Source organism: Lissotriton vulgaris, chromosome 2_1 (assembly GCF_964263255.1).
Source record: "Lissotriton vulgaris chromosome 2_1, aLisVul1.2, whole genome shotgun sequence".
Lineage (NCBI taxonomy): Eukaryota > Metazoa > Chordata > Amphibia > Caudata > Salamandridae > Lissotriton > Lissotriton vulgaris.
In genome coordinates, this window is record NC_141687.1 from 519279076 (window position 1) to 519298701 (window position 19626).

Below are 19626 nucleotides of genomic sequence, written 5' to 3' on the forward strand. Positions count from 1 at the left end.
GTCCAGCGTGAGACGCGCTGCAACGTTTCTTTTCATTTAATCCCCGGTGCCTCATTTCGTCCAGCGTGAGACGCGCTGCAACGTTTCTTTTCATTTAATCACCTGTGCCTCATTTCGTCCAGCGCAAGACGCGCTGCAATGTTCCTTTAAACCCTCAGCTATGCCTCCTCATTTGTAGCGCTGGTAGCGCGTCAAAGGATTTTTGTGCAAAACTCTTTTCTTTTTTGTACATATTGAAAAAACTTAAATAAGCGCTGTGGTGCACCGCTACAATTATCTATCCTTTTGAACTCAACCTTGTTTTGGAAGTCACCAGTAGTGGATAGTCCATCCATTAGGAAATTACTGACACTATCAGTTGTACCTGCCTGTCAAAACGGATCTTTCTATAAACCCTGTATAAATACCCTGGATCTCTAGACTGCTCTTTTTGCCCACAGTGTTATATTCATTTTAAGAGACCAAAGATCTTTTTCCTGCACACTCCAGTGAGACCCTTCGCAGCTGAGGCACAAGCAAGTGTGGGATGGCACACAATAAAGGGTAATAGTGTAGGAAAACATTAGTATTTACTTATTAGACTTTTGTTGCACACTTACGAAGTTTGTTTATTTTGTACAGGGATTTCACCTTCGCCTGGCTTTGACCCACCTCATTTTGGCTTGGACTACTTTATTTTGGCGTCTTTACTTGGTCTCTTCATTTTCCAGGGTTACTTACCCTTCTCTGTTGTGTTTCTTGGTGACACAGAGGGGGTGGTACCTTTGGGAAAAGTGGAGAACTTCGCTCCTGGGGAATGTTCCCTCTTGGCGGGAATACCTGTGGAACCCGACAGTCCTGACACACGGAGGAGGGTACTGTGATTTTTTGGTCATGAGCCTTTATGGGTCAAATGTAATGTAATGTTATGTTCTGCTATCCAATTGTATAGACCGCATGGCAACCCAAACACGGGCTTCCCAACGCTGACAAAGGCATTTCCACCAGCCTTATGTATATTTGTAAACTACTGCAAAGTATTTAGTAGTGTTTGTGTAATAAATGTACTTTTCCTTTTCTAAGGAAAAAGCTTAGACTGGACATTAATTAGTTATAATTGCATGCCAGTGAAAGGTGATTAGTAGCCCACTCCACCTCCCCTACTAGGCCTTGGATTGTGCTGCATCACTACCCTGAGAAAGTCAAGAGCTTAATGGGGTGATTAGTTTCCAGAAAGGGGTGGAATGTTGACCCATTTTTTGAACAGGCAACCCAACTAATGGCCCATTTACTTACATAAGCAGGGAAGTCCCACTGGTAACCCTTATGGGTTGGTGTTATATGGTAGGCGCCCAAAGTCTTATTTTTTACTAATACCAATCACACAATAGTATTACCAAACCTTATCTGCAGCTTCATTAAGTTACACATTAGCCAACATTGTATTAAAGAACTATCAGATGTTTTTGATAGCTGTCAAGCTCACACATTACTTATATTTTAGCAAAATTAAAAAGAACAGGAAAGTTAGTTTTAGAAAAAATATATACCATTTGTATGTTTATTTCGGAATCACGAATAAGTCACAATGATCACAGTTAATTAAAACAATTTTACAGTAACATGTTAAAAAGCATTCAAAATCATTGGTATAAACAATAAACAAACAATTTATGCATTTGTCAAGTTAAAAATGTTCACAAGAACAGGGGTCGACGCGGCGTTTCGGTTCTGGGACAACAATTAAAACCTTCTTCAGGACCAAGTTCTAGAAGGAAACACACAATTACTTTTTTGTGTTTACAAATCTTTTTTAACAACAACGCATAATCCTAAAACAATTCCTGTGGCACTAGTCTAATTCTAGTTTTTGGTAATGTTATTGGTATATGTAAAAGACATTTTAGTTACTGATCAGTAACTAAAATTATATATATGTATATGTAAAAGACATTTTAGTTACTGATCAGTAACTAAAATGTCTTTTACATATACCAATAACATTACCAAAAACTAGAATTAGACTAGTGCCAACTGCGAAATAGCTGTAGTATGTTCTTATAGACAACAGGAATTGTTTTAGGATTATGTGTTGTTGTTAAAAAAGATTTGTAAACACAAAAAAGTAATTGTGTGTTTCCTTCTAGAACTTGGTCCTGAAGAAGGTTTTAATTGTTGTCCCAGAACCGAAACGCCGCGTCAACCCCTGTTCTTGTGAACATTTTTAACTTGACAAATGCATAAATTGTTTGTTTATTGTTTATACCAATGATTTTGAATGCTTTTTAACATGTTACTGTAAAATTGTTTTAATTAACTGTGATCATTGTGACTTATTCGTGATTCCGAAATAAACATACAAATGGTATATATCTTTTCTAAAACTAATTTTCCTGTTCTTTTTAATTTTGCTAAAATATAAGTAATGTGTGAGCTTGACAGCTATCAAAAACATCTGATAGTTCTTTAATACAATGTTGGCTAATGTGTAACTTAATGAAGCTGCAGATAAGGTTTGGTAATACTATTGTGTGATTGGTATTAGTAAAAAATAAGACTTTGGGCGCCTACCATATAACACCAACCCATAAGGATACCAGTGGGACTTCCCTGCCTTTTCAACTTTCCTCCCCTGTCCCAGAATTGACAGACAAGGGGGCCTCCTTCACTTTTCTCCATTTACTTACATAGCCCTTTTAGAAAATGAGTCACAACCGGTGACTTAAACAGGGATGGTTGGTCCGGCCGATGCTCATGCTCAGGAGTTTAAAATACCATAGTCAGTGTGCCCAATCTGGGCAGCAAGAATGACATTAGTCCGGTCATTCCTGATCCTCTTGAGAATGCTGGGCAGTAGTGGCATCAGCAGAAAGGCGTGAGCGCCACTTGAGATGATGAGCATCTGAGAGTGAAAGTCGCCTTGGAAACGCCAGCATGCAGAAGTGCTGACTTTGTGTGGACTCGGCAATGGTGAATAGATCTAACCAAAGTGCTCACCAATCTTTGACAAGGCTTTGCACCACCTCTGGAAGGAGCCACCATTTGTGATCTGCTAATCATCGACGGCTGAGTTTGTCCGCTCTTGCATACAGAGAGCACGCCACATGTTGAACCACCAGGGAAATGCCCTAACATCCCAGTAATGTCCAGAGATGCTGAGCCTCTTGGCACAGGGTTCACGACCCCACCCTGCCCTGCTTATTACAATACTACATGGTGGTGGTGTTGTCTGTGAACACCTGAACTGGCCTTCCCTTGATGGAAGGAAGAAAGGCTTTCATTGCCAGTTGGATCGCTCTCAGCTCTAACAGATCAGTGTGGCTAAGACTCAGCTGGAAACCATAGTCCTCTGATCTCCAAATCTCTCAACAACCCCAGCCCAGGAGAGAGGCATCTGTCACTACAGTCAGCTCTGGTTGGGGAAGGGAGAGGCATCTACCGCTGACCCAATCACTATGGCAGGTCTTTTGCATTTCCTTCTGCTGTCTGGACCAGGGCAGATATATAGCCCCTGATGCTGCACCCAATAGGACTGCAGAGCCTGCATATACCAGCAGGTGTGTGTTACCAGGAAGATGAAGAAGGCCATGAGGCCCAGCAGCCTCAGAGTCAGTCTCATCAAAATCCAGAATAGTTGCTAAAACATCGAATCACAGCCTGCATATTCTGGACTTGCCGCACAGGAGTTTAAGCCGGAAAGTGCACTGTATCCAAAAAAACTCTGATGAAAGGAAGTGTCTGAGAAGGAGCCAAGTTTGACTTCAGCACATTTATAGTGAACCCCAGAGAATGCAGGAGGTCTGCCATAGTCTGGAGGTAGTAGATGACCGCCTAGGGCGAGACTGCCTTCAACAGGGAATCGTCGAGGTAGAGGTAGACTGGAACACCCGACATCGCGGTTGTGCTGCAACCACCGCCATCGCCTTGGTAAACACCCAAGGGGCTTTGGTGAGGCCAAAAGGGAGCACACCAAACTGATAATGTGCTTGGTCCACCATGAACCAGAGGTATCATCTGTGGGCTGCTGGATGGGAGTGTGGAAGTAGACGTACTTCAAGTCCAACACTACTATTTAGTCTACAGCCTCTAGGGCCGACAGAACCTGAGCTAATATTAGCATCTTGAATTTCTCCTTCTTCAAGAAGAAATTGAGAGAGTGCAGGTCTAATATAGGGCAGAGGCCTCCATCCTCCTTGGGCACTAAAAAGGGGCGTGAATTACAACCACTGCATATTTCTGATGCCACCACCCTTTGGTCAAAAGGGCCAGAACTTCCTGACGGAGCACGGAGACGTTACCTCTGTCAGCTGGTCTGAGGATGGTGGCATGAGTGGTGCGGTTTCTAGCAAGGGGATGGAGTAAACCAACTGAACAATTTGTAGTAGCAACTTACCCCAAGTTATGGACTACCAGCAAGACAGGTGATGATGGATCCTGCCAATAACTGGGTGCCCTTGATGGTACAAGGGCAAACTAAAGTGCATTAGAGACTGCAGCTACTGGGGAGTTTGGGGATGGACTAAGTGAACCTCTGGTTGTGTACCCTGAGGCTTATGGGAACTGCATCTGCAGCTATGAAAGGACTGCAGAGTCTGTTGGCCTGGCTGGCTGGGCAGGTATGGACACAGTTGGTAGCCCCTACCATAGCCACAGATGAAGTCAAAGCCAGAATGGGGTTGGCAAGGGGACATGGAGGGGACATGGAGAGAACATGGAGAGGCCCAAGAACCTGGCAGTGGCTCAGCTATCCTTAAAGCCCTCCAGCATTTAATCTACCTTGTCTCTGAAGAGCCAAGTGCCATTGAACAACTGGTCCATCAGGGATGCCTAGATATCCGCTGAAAAGCCAGCAGATGTCAGCCAGGTGTGGTGTCTGAGTATCACTGTCAACACAATCGTTCTGTCTAGCAAGTCCTCATATCCAGTCTGCAGAAAATGCAATAGCCTCTGTCAGTATGGCTTCTGCATCCTTCTAGACCGTAAGCAGCACTTGTGCAACCAATTCCCAAACCATGTGGGTATATTGCCCAGAATGCATGTGGTGTTCAAAGACCACAGTGCAAGGCTGGTGGAAGAGAACCTCCCCTAGCCAAAGGTGTCTAGCTTCTTGGATTCCCTAAATGGTGGTTAGGTAGGAAATGCGCCACAGTTGGCCTTGCAGGTGGAGGTCTGTACAGCAAGACTCTCCGAGTGGAATGCTGTGTGAGAAAAGTTGGGTTCCCAGGAATGGGGCGATGGTGCTAGGCAATTGTCCTGTGCAGGGCTTGCCCCAGGCCCCAAGCAGGACATCAGTGAGGGCTTCGTTAAAAAGGGAGGAGAGGTTCTGAGGGGGCAAATCCCAGTTGAAATAACTCAATCAAGACATTAGTCTTGACTGGCAACGAAAGAAGTGTAAGATCCAGAACCTCAGCAGCCCTTCTTACCATCCTAGCAAAATAATCCCCTTCCTCCCTAGGCACACTAGGAGGAGAGACCAGCCCAGTGTCTGTAATGGTGTGCACACCACTGGCATCTACCTGTTCCACGTACCAGTTATCCTCAGCCACATCAAAGAGGTTGGGGTAAGTACCCTCAGATCCTCCCAAATCATAATCCTTTCCCGACCTGTCGAAAAAAGGAGGCATTGGCTCTGACTCAAAAGGTTGAGTCCCAGCTGGCGCCAGAGTATATGTAGGGCGACACCAATACGGCTCCATATCAGAGGCAGGCATAATTATAGGGTGGACGTCCCGGGAACAATGTCACTGGAACAGGCTCCGGGGAAGGTCACGATCACCCATTGTGAGTCATTCCGGGATGAGAATCGGATCCAGGTGACCCTACTTGAGCCTACTGGGGGCACCCACCAAACCCATGGGGTCCAAAGGCGTTCTAGAAGGGTCGGCCCACCACAAATGAGGTGCATGGCAGAGAGCGGATTCAGAGGCAGGCTCAATGTGGGAACTGGGCCTAGAATGACATTGTTTCCATGTCTCATCCAAAGATTTGGAATGGCGCAGTAAAGTCAAAGAGCGCATCAACTTCTTAGAGTTTTTTTTACTTTTGGTGGGAATTACCCGACAACTTTGAGCACAATAAGGATCACCTGCAAACGGGCCAGCGACCTTCCTCGCAACCAAGACATAGAGCGATGTGGAGGCGACTGGTGCAGGGCAACTAGGAGCTTCAAGGAGCGCGCTCTCAACACCTATGGATTTATGGTGCAGCACACCTTACAAGTCTTAGAGCTGTAGTCCAGCTCCAAACACCAAAGGCAAACCAGATGGGGGTCTGTCACAGACATCTGTTTGTGACCGCAATCAAAAGGCTTGAACCCCACAATTATTTTAGGGGGGGTCCCGCTACCACAATGGGAAACAAAGTCCCAAAAACAGGTTTAAAAAAATATTTAAAAAGTCAGTCAAACATTGACTGGTGGTAGCTCTCTCCGGATCTACTCTGACTCGCGTGGAAAGAAGAGACCTGATGCAAGCACACTCGGGGGAGCAGAGATACTGCTCGAAAAGTTTACGACACATGAGGGTTATTATAATGTAAGGAATCTGCAGCTAGAAGTTTATATCAGATATACCACATACATACATACACATGCCAACTGGTCCCACCAGCTCACATTGTGTCATCAAGACAACAGCCAGATTGCACAGCTCCATGGTAATGCTAAAAGCGGAGCTTGCCTTTCTGGCAAATACAGGGTTAGATTATGATGTAATGCACTTATGCACTTTAAAGCATAAAGTGATTTAAAGATTTAGAGAAGCAGTGGTAAAAGGGCAGAACCAGGAAAGGTGGACAAATAGATAGGTGCAGATAAGGAAATAGGTAGATAGATAGATAGATAGATAGATAGATAGATAGATAGATAGATAGATAGATAGATAGATAGATAGATAGGTGTAGATATTTAAATATATGCAGATGGTTATAGATATATGTGAAGATAGATAGGTAAGAGAGTGGAGAGGGATTGGTAGAAATAGGTTTGTGTCTTCATATAAAAGGGGAGCAAGTGCAAAACGGTAAGTGGGTGGCTGTGTGCACCCTAATGAGATGGGGCTAGCTGCACATAAAAAACAAGCATTGGCTTAGCCAATAGGTCTCGCTTTTTGGACTTTATAAGTATTTACTTAAGCAGCACAACATCCTTGGTGCAACAACATCAACTGTTGCATGGCTAAACACGTATAAGATCCCAAAGGCGAGAAATATTGGCTATGCCAATGCTTGTTTCCTCTTTCAATGTGTGCTGCATTCTACAACACACACTGAAAGAGGTTAATGCCTGTAATGATTGTTTTTGTGCAGGAAGGTGCCTCTTCCTGCACAAAAACAATCTCCCCACGAAACAGTGCAAGGGTGCCTGCGTTGGTGCATGGCTGCAGTTTGTGCGCCAGCGCAGGGGGAAGCACAGAGATGCAACATATTGTAAATATGTTGTATCCCTGTGCTTTGAAAGTGACTCAGTGCGGCGCAGCCAAATGGCTTGCGGAATGCACTGAGTCACTTTCATTGTAAATCTGCCCCAGGGTACTTACCTGTCCCAAGTTTTCTGCACTCTCATATAAATTCTTAAGGGCTCTTCTGATCGCTGGAAATTTAAGCCTGCTTATCTTTGTCAGCTTCTGGATACACCCAAGATTTGTTTCTTTGTTGCACACTTTTTGCTCGGGGTTTTACGTACAGAACGTTAATATTGTATTTCTTTTACAACCTTGTATTTTTTTTTGTTGAAATGTTTATTTTATGTTATAGAAACACAAAGAACAAAAACAGCGGTGACCCCGCACATCTTCCCACACAGGGGGCACAATCAAAAGCAAATAGCAGTGTCAGTCTATGGCAGCAAAGTTGCATCGAATCCGCAGCCAGTCAATGCCGTAGGGCAGTGGTGCAAGAGTGGCAGGAGCATACTGCTAAAGGACAATGTGCGCAAAATACAGCCAAAGGTGGGTAGCCTTCCGCGCCCAAGAAGTTATCATGTCCAGATTGAGAAGCATTGGCCTTTCCTGTGGGTGCCGCAACAAAACAGATAACTAAAAAACTAAACAACCCCTCCCCCCCCAGTGGTGGTGACTTCAGACATTCCATTCAAACACACGGATCCTAAACTAAACCTGAAAGAGGTGCAGTGATCGCAATGAGGATGGGCAAACCGCAGAAGGTAGACCTTTAGAAAGAAAGCTAACCAGGGGGACCCATCGTAACTGGAAGTTTTTGAAGTTACCCAGGAAGATGTCCGCCACTCTCTCCATACTAAGCAGCCTTCAGAGCCTTGCGTGCCATAAGGAAATCGCCGGCGCCTCAGTTTTTTTCCAAGCGGCGGCCAGAGTAAGTTTGGCCGCTCCAAGACAGAGCCACAGAATCCGTTTGTCAGCGCGCGTCTGATACTCAAGGGCTGGATCACGAAGAACCAGCAGAACACAGGCCATAGAGTCCGCCTCAGGATAGCCAAGTATCTCCTTGATATGTGAGAGGATCTCATCCCAATATGGTCTAATAACCGGGCAATCCCACCAAATGTGGCGGAAATCCCCAAGCAGGCCACAGCCCCTCCAGCACCTGTCAGAGGTAGCCGGAAATATGCGATTGAGTCTGGCTGGGCACATGTACCAGTCCATGAGCGTCTTAAGGTGGGCTTCCCTCAGGTGCAACGAGTGATTAAATGTAGCTATATTTCGCCACAGCGCTGACCACTCTTTATAGGAGATATCTCTCCCCAAGATCTCCTCCCAATGTCCCATGTAGCGGGGACGAGGCGCCACTGCTGATATGAGCAAGAGTTGGTAAATAAAGGAGATGACCCCTTTCATGGCAGAGGTCCGGAGTATGAAGGCCTCAAAGGGCGAAGGGGGTCTCGTAGCCGCCTCAAGAACCTCGGGTGACGTGGCCCAATGGAGTAATTGGATGTGGTGATATCGTTCCGACGGCGGAACACCGTAGTCCCTCATACAATTGTCAAAGGAGAGGGGAGTATGGCCGTGAAATAGATGGGTCAAAGCCCTGCAACCCCCTTCCCTCCACACTTCGAAAGGCCCCTCCCGTAGCGCCGGCAAGAAGGCCGGATTAAAATGTAGGGGTGTGAACGGGGAAGGAAACGTGGTCCAGCGCTCATCAGCAGCCAACGTATCCCAGACCTTCAGAGTGGTACTAGTCGGAGTACTAATGTAGGCGTTCGGGGGCCGGTCCTTCTTGGGCTTCCAGGCCAAGTCCCAGACTGATCTGCCAGCGACATTCCTGTCCATATGCAGCCAGTGTTTCTCAGACGTTTGTTGGGACCATTCCACCAGCACTCTTAACTGTGCTGCTTTGCAATACAGCTGTAAATCAGGAAGGCCCACGCCTCCCTCTCCCCGTGATCATCGCAAGACCGCGAAGGAGAATCGCGCTCGGCCCCCCTGCCAGACAAATCGAAGTATCTGGGTCCTAAGGCGTCGAAAGAAGTCCCCGTCAAGGGGAATAGGCAGTGCCTGGTAGAGGTATTTAGGGAGGAGGACCATCTTAATGGCATGGATTCTGCCCAGCCACGATAGGTATTTAGGCTTCCATCGTTCTAAGTCTGCTCGAGTCTTCGCTAATAAAGGTGGGAAGTTAGCCGAGAACAACTTTCCAATCGTAGGCGTCAGATGAATCCCCAGGTAAATTATGGAGTTGGAGGCCCAGGCCAACGGTGTTAAAAGGCGCACTCGTTCCACCTCTGAATATGAAAGCGTAAGGTTCAGCACATATGATTTGTCGTAATTGACTTTGAAGCCGGCCACCTCCTCAAAACGCAACAAGGCCCCCCGAATACACGGCAGCGAGTGTACTGGGTCCGTGACAGAGAACAGGATATCATCCGCAAAGAGAATAATTTTATGTTGTTCCCCGGTAAACGGAAGGCCCTGAATCCCCTCGTGCTCCCGTACCGCAATCGCCAGCGGCTCAATGCTCAAGGCAAAGAGCAGGGGGGAAAGAGGACAGCCCTGCCTAGTGCCGCGAGAATGCGGGAAGAACGCCGTAAGGTGGCCATTCACCGCCACCCTAGAGCGGGGACTGCAGTAATTCGCCTTCACCATAGAGATGAATTTGTCCGAGAAGCCGAAGGCCATCAGGGCATTGAACAGGAAGCCCCAGTTCACGCGATCAAAGGCTTTTTCAGCATCAAGGCCTACGAGTACCGCCGGGATTCGGACCTGTCAGCTTTTTCTATCAGATGAACCACCCGCCTAGTGTTGTCGTGGGTCTGGCGCCCCTTAATAAACCCAGATTGGTCCGGATGTATAATCGCTGGCATCAAATCCTGTAGCCTATGTGCTATGATTGTGGAGTATAGCTTGGCGTCGATGTTAAGAAGGGCTATGGGGCGGAATGAAGAGCAAAGGGCGAGATCCTTCCCTGGCTTAGGCAAGACCGAAATCATGGCCTCGGCGAGGGAGCCGGCTGAAGAGCTGGTGCTAGCCATGTCATTAAAAAGGGAAACGAGAAAATCGCACACCTCAGTGGCATACGATTTGTAAAAAAGGGCGGTGTAGCCGTCTGGATCCAGCGCCTTGTGAAGTTTCAAATCTTTGATGGCATCAAGCACCTCCTCCCTAGTAATCGGAGCCTCCAGTAATTCGTTCCACTCCTTAGAAACCTGTGGAATGGGCAGGTGCCGCAAATATTCCTGTTGGTCATCAGCGTCAAGAACGTCCCCCGTATAGAGATCCGCATAGAAGCGGCCAAAAATGGCAGCTTTAGTATCGTCACGGTACTAAAGTTCACCCGTCGAGTCGCGGATCCCTCCGATATACTCCTGCTCCCTCTTGTCCCGCAATTGGCGAGCCAGGTGTCTCCCCACCTTACTCCCGTGCGAATATGATAGTCGTCTCAGCCTCAACAACGTAAATTCCGCCCTGTTGTTGTAGTGGGCCCTCAATTTCCCCCGAACCGCCGTCAATGGACGGAGGGTCAACTTTGAAGGATTAAGTCTATGGGCCTGTTCAAGTACCGCCAACTCAGCCTCCAACTCCTCCCGCTCCCGGCGCCCCATCTGATTGAGATGAGCATTGAGGGCTAAGCAGGTGCCCCTGATTGACGCCTTAAAGGCGTCCCAGGTAGTGGAAATCGAAGTATCAGACACCGGGTTGAGAACAAAAAACTCCCTGATGGCCCTCCGCAATTCCTTATTTGAGGTATCCTCCCTAACCACCGATGCCGGGAAGTACCATTTCCGCTGCTCGTCGCCAGCCGGCGACCAGCGCAGATTGAGCACGAGCAGACTGCGATCGGAGACTGATAGTGGAAAAATTCTAGAGTCGAGGACATCCCCCCTAAGAGCTTGACTTAGAAAAATATGATCCAGACGAAAGTAGGAGTGGTGAACATGTGAAAAAAACGTGTAGTCTCGGGACAGGGGGTGTGTGGAGCGCCAGCTATCAAGTAAACCCAGCTCCCCAACCAGCCGCTGTGTTTCAGAAGAGAACATACCCGTTTCAGCCCTGTGAGGACCAGAGTTATCCATCTCTCTATTCCACACCAAATTAAAGTCCCCCATTAAGAACAAGTGTCCCTCAGCAAAGTCTCCCACCTTCTGCAGTAAGCCTTGGATAAACCCATTCTGTCCAGCATTGGGGACATACACCACCACGAATGTGCATAGCTTGCCATGGATAAGACCCTTCACCATCAGCCAGTGACCATCCTTGTCACTGCGCACGTCCACAGGTTGAAAGTGCAGCGCTGCACGGAAGAGAAGAGCCACACCCCTATGTTTCGTGGATGCCGATGACCTATATATGAGGGGGAAAGTTTTATGCTGGAGGCGAAGCTCATCCTTACGCGCCAAGTGAGTCTCCTGGAGACCCACAACGTCTAACTGATGGTCCACCACATACTTCCACGCCGTCTGACGCTTTTGCGGGGAGTTCAAGCCTTTAACGTTCCATGTCCCAATACTAAGAGGCATCATTAATCAACAGGTCCACTCTAGCTACAATCACATCACGTCTCCCCCCCACCCACGCCTCCATCTCCACCAACCACAGAGAAAGCAGGATGACATCCCAAATAGCCCTCCCAGCCCCCACTATCCAAATAAAAATTTGCCAGAGCCCTCGAGCCTAACCGCACCCCTCCCGTGCACACAACAACCATCCGCAAGAGTACCAGGCGCACACTCCACCACACACCCACGTCACCCCCAACTCCCCAACACCCCCCACAGGACCACCACCCCCACCCAAAGGAACCCCAAAGTAGGCCCCAAACCAACAGAACAAGAAGAGACACAAGAAGGTGTACAGAGGACATGGAAGACTAGAGTACCGAACCACCCCTGTGGGTAGAAGTCCATGAAGTCCTCCAAGGGGCGAGGACGGGACACCTTATGTCCCATAGACCACATACCGGGGTGTCTTCCCACAAAGTACAGATTTACCCACGGTACCTGCAAGACCATGTCCCTCCAACGCCAGGCAGAGGACAATCCACGGCTCAAGCCGCCCCGGAGCCAAGCTGTGAGTCCACCATAGTGGCTGATGCTTCTGAAGCTACCGCCTCACCCCTTTCCTGGAGACTGGTCGCTCAATCTGGCCTTCTCCGCTCCGGATCCCTGCCCACTCTCTGCCAAGAGGAGAACCGCCGTCGTCTCCGTGACGGAGAGCCACTGCTCCCAGGAGAAGGATCCGTGTCCTCAATGCCCAAGAGGTCCTTTGCCACCTGCAGCGATCTGATCTGCGCAAGCCTATTTTGCCATCGGAAAATGATGCGGAAGGGATGACCCCAGGAGTAAGCAATGTTACGTTCCCTCAGAAAGGTGGTCACAGGACGAAACTCACGCCTCTTTTGGGTCGATGCCGCCAAATCCTGGTACAATTGAGGATGATGACCCCGGAACTGCAATGATGGAGTCTCCCGGGCCTTTCGCAGGATGCGCTCCTTTAACTGAAAATCGTGGACACACACCAAGATATCTGGCGGGGGGCCCCCTCCATGTCTAGGCAGCCCGACCCTATGAGGCCTGTCCATCTTGATCTCATGGAGCTCCTCATCATCCAAGATCTGTAGGAAGAGTGCCAGGACATAGCCCCTTAGATCACCAGATTCCCCGTCCCAGGGCACCAACCTTATGCGGATGTTGTTTCTGCAGGAACGATTCTCCAGGTCCTCCGCATGCGCTTGAAGGTCCAGGTTCTGCTCTGTGAGCCGAATCACATCCTGTTGCAACTGGTGCACATCGTTCGCCACATTCAAGTCATGATCCTCCAAGGTGGCCACCCGCTCACCGATACCGTCCACATCCCTCCCTGACGCGATTAGGCCAGAGTCACCAAAGTGCAGTCAAGCAACGAGCCCCAGCACGACCGGCCTTCCAGGGCCCCGAGGCCAGCGTCAGTCAGTGACCCGCTCCTCAACCTCACTCAGCTCCGGTCCTTCTGCGAGCTAGGTGGGCGTGAGGGCCGATTCTCCCCATAGTCCGCTCCAGGCCGGGGGTCCCTCACCGGGCCTCAGCTGCAGTCTAGATGCGTCGGCGCTCTGCAGGCAGACCACGTGGCCCCAGGCCTCTGTCCCTTAATGGCGGCCCCACGCCGCAGCACCAACACCAGCCAAGCAGGGAGAAGGGCGTCCCCCCTGAGGCCCCCGACTCTATCGAGCCGCGTGGCAACTCGCACCGATCACCCCCAGGAGCGGGTCCAAGACTGGTCGGGACGCTGCTCTGCAATCGATGGGGGGACCCCACCGCAGCAACGCCGATCACCCCCGCAAGGCCAAAGTAGATCTTCCTTCCCTTCCCCCTGCCCCGCGGAGATCAGCGGCAGCAGACAGCTCAGGTATTGGGAGGGGAGGGGGGTGCTGCACGAGCGCGGCGGGTCACTTCAATGTCCAACCCTCCGCCGGCCCTCTCCTGCCGCAGGCCTGCTCCTAAGCTCCGGCACCCGCCTCAACCCGAGGGCGGGGACTTCCAGGCCGCTCTGCGCCGCGGCCCTTGCAGCCCTCCTGCTCCGTCGTGCCGATCACCCCCAAGAGCGGGTCCAAGACTGGTAGGGACGCTGCTCTGCAATCGGTGGGGGAGCCGCACCGCAGCAGCGCCGATCACCCCCGCAAGGCCAAAGTTGATCTTCCTTCACTTCCCCCTGCCCCGCGGAGATCAGCGGCAGCAGACAGCTCAGGTATCGGGAGGGGAGGGTGGTGATGTACGAGCGCGGCGGGTCACTACAGTGTTCAACCCTCCGCCGGCGCTCTCCTACCGCAGGCCTGCTCCTAAGCTCCGGCGCCCGCCTCAACTCGAGGGCGGGGACTTCCAGGCCGCTCTCCGCCACGGCCTCTGCAGCGCCCCTGCTCCGTCGTGCCGCCTCCGGGGGCCCGGTTCACTCAGCCCGATTGCTCTCCTGGGTGGCAAGGAGCACCCCTGGGGTGAGGTCTCCAAAAGCGCACTGCTCCGGGGTGCTATACAAAGCTCAGCGGTAATCGGCGCCGGAGAGACAGCAAAACGCGTCTCACTCCGTCGCCATCTTGGCCACGCCCCCCACAACCTTGTATTTTAACAATATTTGATCTCTTAACACAACTGATTTGTTTTATATGTATTCTATGATATTGATGTATTTAGGAAATCTATTTATATTGCTTTTTTATCTGCTTCTATTTTATGATGTACACTTGTATGTTTTTTAACAAAAATCGAATAAAGGATTATTGATTGATTGACTAGCACCCTTCACTTTTAGGCACTACCTCATGCCCATACGCATTAGGAAGTAGAAGTTTATCTACATATGCCACTGTGTCTATTCTTGAATTAGTCATACCCATGTGCAGCTAAGTGCCGTCTGCGACACAATTTGAGCATTTTTGGACATAAAGTCACGACTAGGGTTGCCTTCTCACTCATGATATTATGGACAGGTTCCAGTCCTGAACGGTTAACCTACAATTGATTCCTATGGGATTAGTTGTTCTAAATAGGTTATAGGAAGCAAAGCAAGACTACAATACCCAAAATGCACTAGGGTTGTCACAGAGTAGCCCAAAACTGAAAACAGTATTGATAATGACAGAGGGAGGTGCTGACCGTGCAGCTTGAACCAAAAGCCATCCCAGTTGGGCCACACAACACTAACACATTTTCTGTTCATTCATACATTAGAAGCGAATGTTTTTCGCTTCAAATTCACGATAGGGCGCATCAAAAAACAACAATAAGGTACAACTCTGGTCCTTGAAGACAACATGAGAGTACTACAGTGTGACAGACACACACTCTTCCATACACAGCACTCCCACAGAGCAGCATGCAGTTCTTCGACAAACGCACTCTAACGCCTCGTCCAGAGCAGGAGGAGCTATATAAATGCAGCACCAGTTAGACACAATATTGTGACTGTATTCTCTACACAATGTTAGACACATGAAGCAGCACTGGTGAGTGTCATCTCTGGGGTCATGTTTCATTCTTTGCCTCCATTACACTTCCACCAGGAGATTTCTAAGCCCAGGGTCGGGCAGAGAACAAGAGCAGCTCTGAAATACTTTGTAATGCCGCCCTCAGAGGGTTCCAAAGGAGTGATTCCAAGCCCCGCTGGGTGTGTGGGGGACACAAGGGTTGAGCGCAGTATTCCTTTCACAAGCAAAACAGTATTCGGCAAAATAGGGGTGTCCAACGACTAACTCCCAGAAGGCATTTGGCTGATACTAAAGCCCAGGGCTAGAACCTGGTGTATCTGGTGATAACAAGTGAACCGGTAAGCTTAAACATGGAAGCGTTCCTGCGGAACCTAAAGGGCCTCAACCTACAACTTATAGCCTAGTGTGAGCTGGTTTCTACACGGAAGACACCGCACAGGCCCTGACGTTAACCCGGAGACAGAGGCCTCCTCTTACCTGCCGGAACAGTACTGCCTTCTGCCCAGACCCTGCCAGCTCGTGGAGTCCGCTTCAGTCTGCACGCACAGCAGCGGGCACCGCTCAGGTCAGTCCGGAGTTAGGTATTATCCAAGTAAGTAAATAATTATGTGTTGAAATTAAACTGAGCGCCTCCTCTGGGAACACAAATCCGCTTATTCACAGACTGCATCACCCCCTCTGTGCCAGCTGCCATATCAGCAACCCTCAGTGCCAAACACCGGAGAGCCGTCCTCCCCCCTTCACCCGGCTCAACACAAGACCTAAGTGCAAGCCCTTTAATTATTTATCTGTTGAAACTTTTATTCTAAAAGGTGTGTGGTAACTCACTTTTGGGTGAAGGATTTTAGTGCTATAAGTAGACCTTTATAAAAGACCAATGCTCATCACAAAATGTTAGCCTTGCTCCACAAACAAATGCATAGACCTGAATAGCTTTAACATCTATTATTTTAAGTACTCTTAGGAAAAATTCTGCCTTTTTGGGTTTTAATGACAGCAGCACTTCGAATAAGAGTAAATGATTTATAGAAATTATAGAAACATCTTTCTGCTTACATAAAAAAACAAGCACAAGTGCGTGTGTGCCTCGCGTTGCAGCAGGGGGAGGGGAGAGAGGCGGGGTCCTGCGCGATTCCTTTGCGGGAGCGAGCAGCAAGGCGCGATAATTGATAACCACTGCTCGCTCCCGCAAGGGAATCACCAAACGTGCATGCGTTGCCATTGAAAGCAATGCAACGCGTGCACGTTTTTGGGCGAAAAAGGGAACCGATGGCTAAAGGTCTTTTTCCTATGCAACGCATGCGTGCTGCGTAGGCGAGACCTAATAAAGTAGACAAAGTTGACGGAGGCCAACAACAAATGGGCCACAGAGGCATTGGTGCTCACAGGTTAGAAGTGGTTATATGCACACAAGTAAGAAGGCCTAAATGCCTGCATTTGAAGTACAGAGCAGTACAGAGCTGGCCGGAAATTGTGTTCACCGAGGTGACATTGGGGTTTGGCGCACACAAAATAGGTGGAGCCAGGTGAGGAGGCTAGGTGACCCCAGATAATTCAGTTCGTCCTGTTTAAGCCTAGATATCCGTGTAAGGCTATTTAGAAACAGGTAATAAATAATAACAATAATAACAATATAATAATAATAATAAATCCTATGTGTAAAGCGTGGACAAGGCGCTGGGGGCCATCAGGAAGATAAAGTCAGCTATTGCCCAGAGTCACATGGAGCTGAGTTGCCTTCGGGGATCAAACCTGAGCCTCGCTCTATGGAGTCAGTCGCTCTGGCCGCTGCGCCACACCGCTTCCTTCAGGTGACAGAGGTTAGGCGGACACAAGTGATAGCAAGCAAGATACCCAGGTGAGTGCCAAGTGTATATAGGTGATATCAGCCTCCAGTCCTGCAATGTACCCTAGCCTGGTTGATTATTCTGGTCCTGTTTGAAGGTGATGAAGTGTACTTCTTTCCATGCAAGAGCTAGCTTACTGCCTGCCTAGTCCCATTAAATATAACTCTTAACATCCCTATAATTGAAGTAAACAAGCTGGAACAGAAGGTTGAGAAAATAAATCAAATTACCTGTTGTGATCATTTCAAGAGCAGGAAGTAGCCCAATAAGCCGAGGAAGTCGCTGTGTTCCTCCTGCTCCAGGAAATATACCAAGGAGTACCTCTGTGAGACCAAGCTGGGCCTAAATCAGAGAATTGGGAAACACAACACAAATTAGTTTAAAGTATGATCATAATCTCCAGTCACACCATTGTCCATCATGTTATTTGAGCTATTAACCTTAAATAGGCAACACAGAGAATTATAATGTGTTTCAGTGTCACAGTACTAAGACCTAGCAACATGTACAACGGTACCATTCAACGTCAAAAAGCAAGCAACAGAATCTTTCAGCAAGATCACAGGTTGTTCATCATTTGCATTGCAGAAGTTCATATACTGAATCACAAACAACAGCAAATAACTTAGGAAAAACACAGCCAGAACACACCAAACAACCACTGACAAGTCTTTCCTGAAAGATTTCACCCTAGAAAGAAGATGCTCACAGAATCCAAGTATATTAAAACATAAAAAGAGGACATTAATTTTTTAGCTTGATTGTGTCTCAGTCAAAACACAGAATGGCATCACAGTGTTACTTTAAACATACCACTGCTTACATTAGCACAAGTTATTGGTGTGCAGTGTTAGTAGTTACACTTCGAGGGCGTTCACCTTCAGCTTCCAGGGTAAATGTATAACAAACGCCAGAGAAACATTTTGAGCATGAATTTCTGTACTCAGAAGAGTATGGTTCTTGAAGTCCAGTTGACAATGGATTATAGACCAAGGATGTTAAGGGGGAGGGATACAGAACTGGGGTAGTAATAACAGAGGAGACCGGCCAGTCCTAAGCAGTTCCTTTATCGTCATCTATGACAACTGTGAAGATTATACCAATCATCCTCAGACTCGTGAAGTCTGAAAATGTTTGGACTTTGTCTGCTGGAAACTCAAGACTGGGTGGGCGTGCATCACTTAAAACAATGCTTCCAAACCTGAAACACTAACCTGCAGGGACTGGAGATCATTTCTGGCTGCCCTGACTGGGATGTCAGAAATGGGTGAAACACCAAAACCAGTGAGCAGCGTAAAAAGCTTGGAGCTACAATGGACTCTACTCTACCTCTCAAATGTCTTCTCGTGTCGACACATCTGTGCAGAATATTCACGTTCCGTGGACTTTATTAAAGTGATAAGGCTACCACAACTCTAGCTCGCTCTATATGTACTATTCATTCATACGTGCATAAGGACACCATTACAGATTTTACAAGCAGAGTTCATGTTCACTTCTTCATGTACCAAACAAACTTTGGCATCCTGTGCAATTTAAATCACTGTTGGGCCTTTCTTTCTCGCCCTGGGACAGTCAATGATTACTGGACATTACATGGCCATTAACCACTTGGGCAACAAGGCCTGGGATACCACTGAACTCTGATTACAATGGCCAAGTACTCCATGGACCTGACTCTCCAAAGTTAGTTTGAGAAAAGAGTCAATACTTATTCCAAGAGGTAGCATTAGATTTGGAAGTCAGATATAGTATGAAACAGTAATCATACAAAAGTGTTATAGTCCTGCGAGGGTTATAGCTTTCTAAAAGGAGTAAGCATATATTTACACAAAGCAAATGATGTGGGGTGAATTAAGTAATGCAAAACACAACAGTTGAAGGACAGAATGCAGAACAATGTCATACATTCACCCCAGTACAGAGATCTGGGCCTAAATCCATTTTTTTTTGCACTCCACACCACCCCAGTTCATACATGGCCAAATGCAAATCAGCCTTGACCCTGTGCCTCATGGGAACAGTCCAGCCCGAACCGCTAAGCCATGTCTTTCCTAGACAGGAATCAAGCATCCTAGGACCGGTTTCTGGCTATCAGCCGTCTTCAGCCAGGATAGCTTGACTCCAGTGGTGTGGAGAGCATGGGACTCACGTCTGAGTATACCCATCCCACTCGGGTGGACAAATGCAAAAACAACAGTTGATGGACAGAATGCAGAACAATGTCATACATTCACCCCAGTACAGAGATCTGGGCCTAAATCCATCTTTTTTTTGCACTCCACACCACCCCAGTTTAGACATGGCCAATTGCAAATCAGCCTTGACCCTGTGCCTCATGGGAACAGTCCAGCCCGAACTGCCAAGCCATGTCAGGGTATGCTCAGACACGAGTCCCTTGCTCACTTGGCCACTGGATTTAAGATAGCCTGGCTGA

At 48.2% G+C, this 19626-nt stretch overlaps 1 protein-coding gene across 1 annotated transcript in view; it reads right to left on the minus strand.

The window, feature by feature from the left end:
- LOC147730672 (peroxisomal bifunctional enzyme-like) overlaps nucleotides 1–19626 on the minus strand; it is a 513256-nt gene that overhangs the window by 91179 nt on the left and 402451 nt on the right. The window contains exon 5 of the mRNA XM_086954100.1: nucleotides 17420–17531. Coding sequence (XP_086810226.1) covers nucleotides 17420–17531 — 112 coding nt within the window. The remainder of the gene's footprint in view (nucleotides 1–17419; nucleotides 17532–19626) is intronic.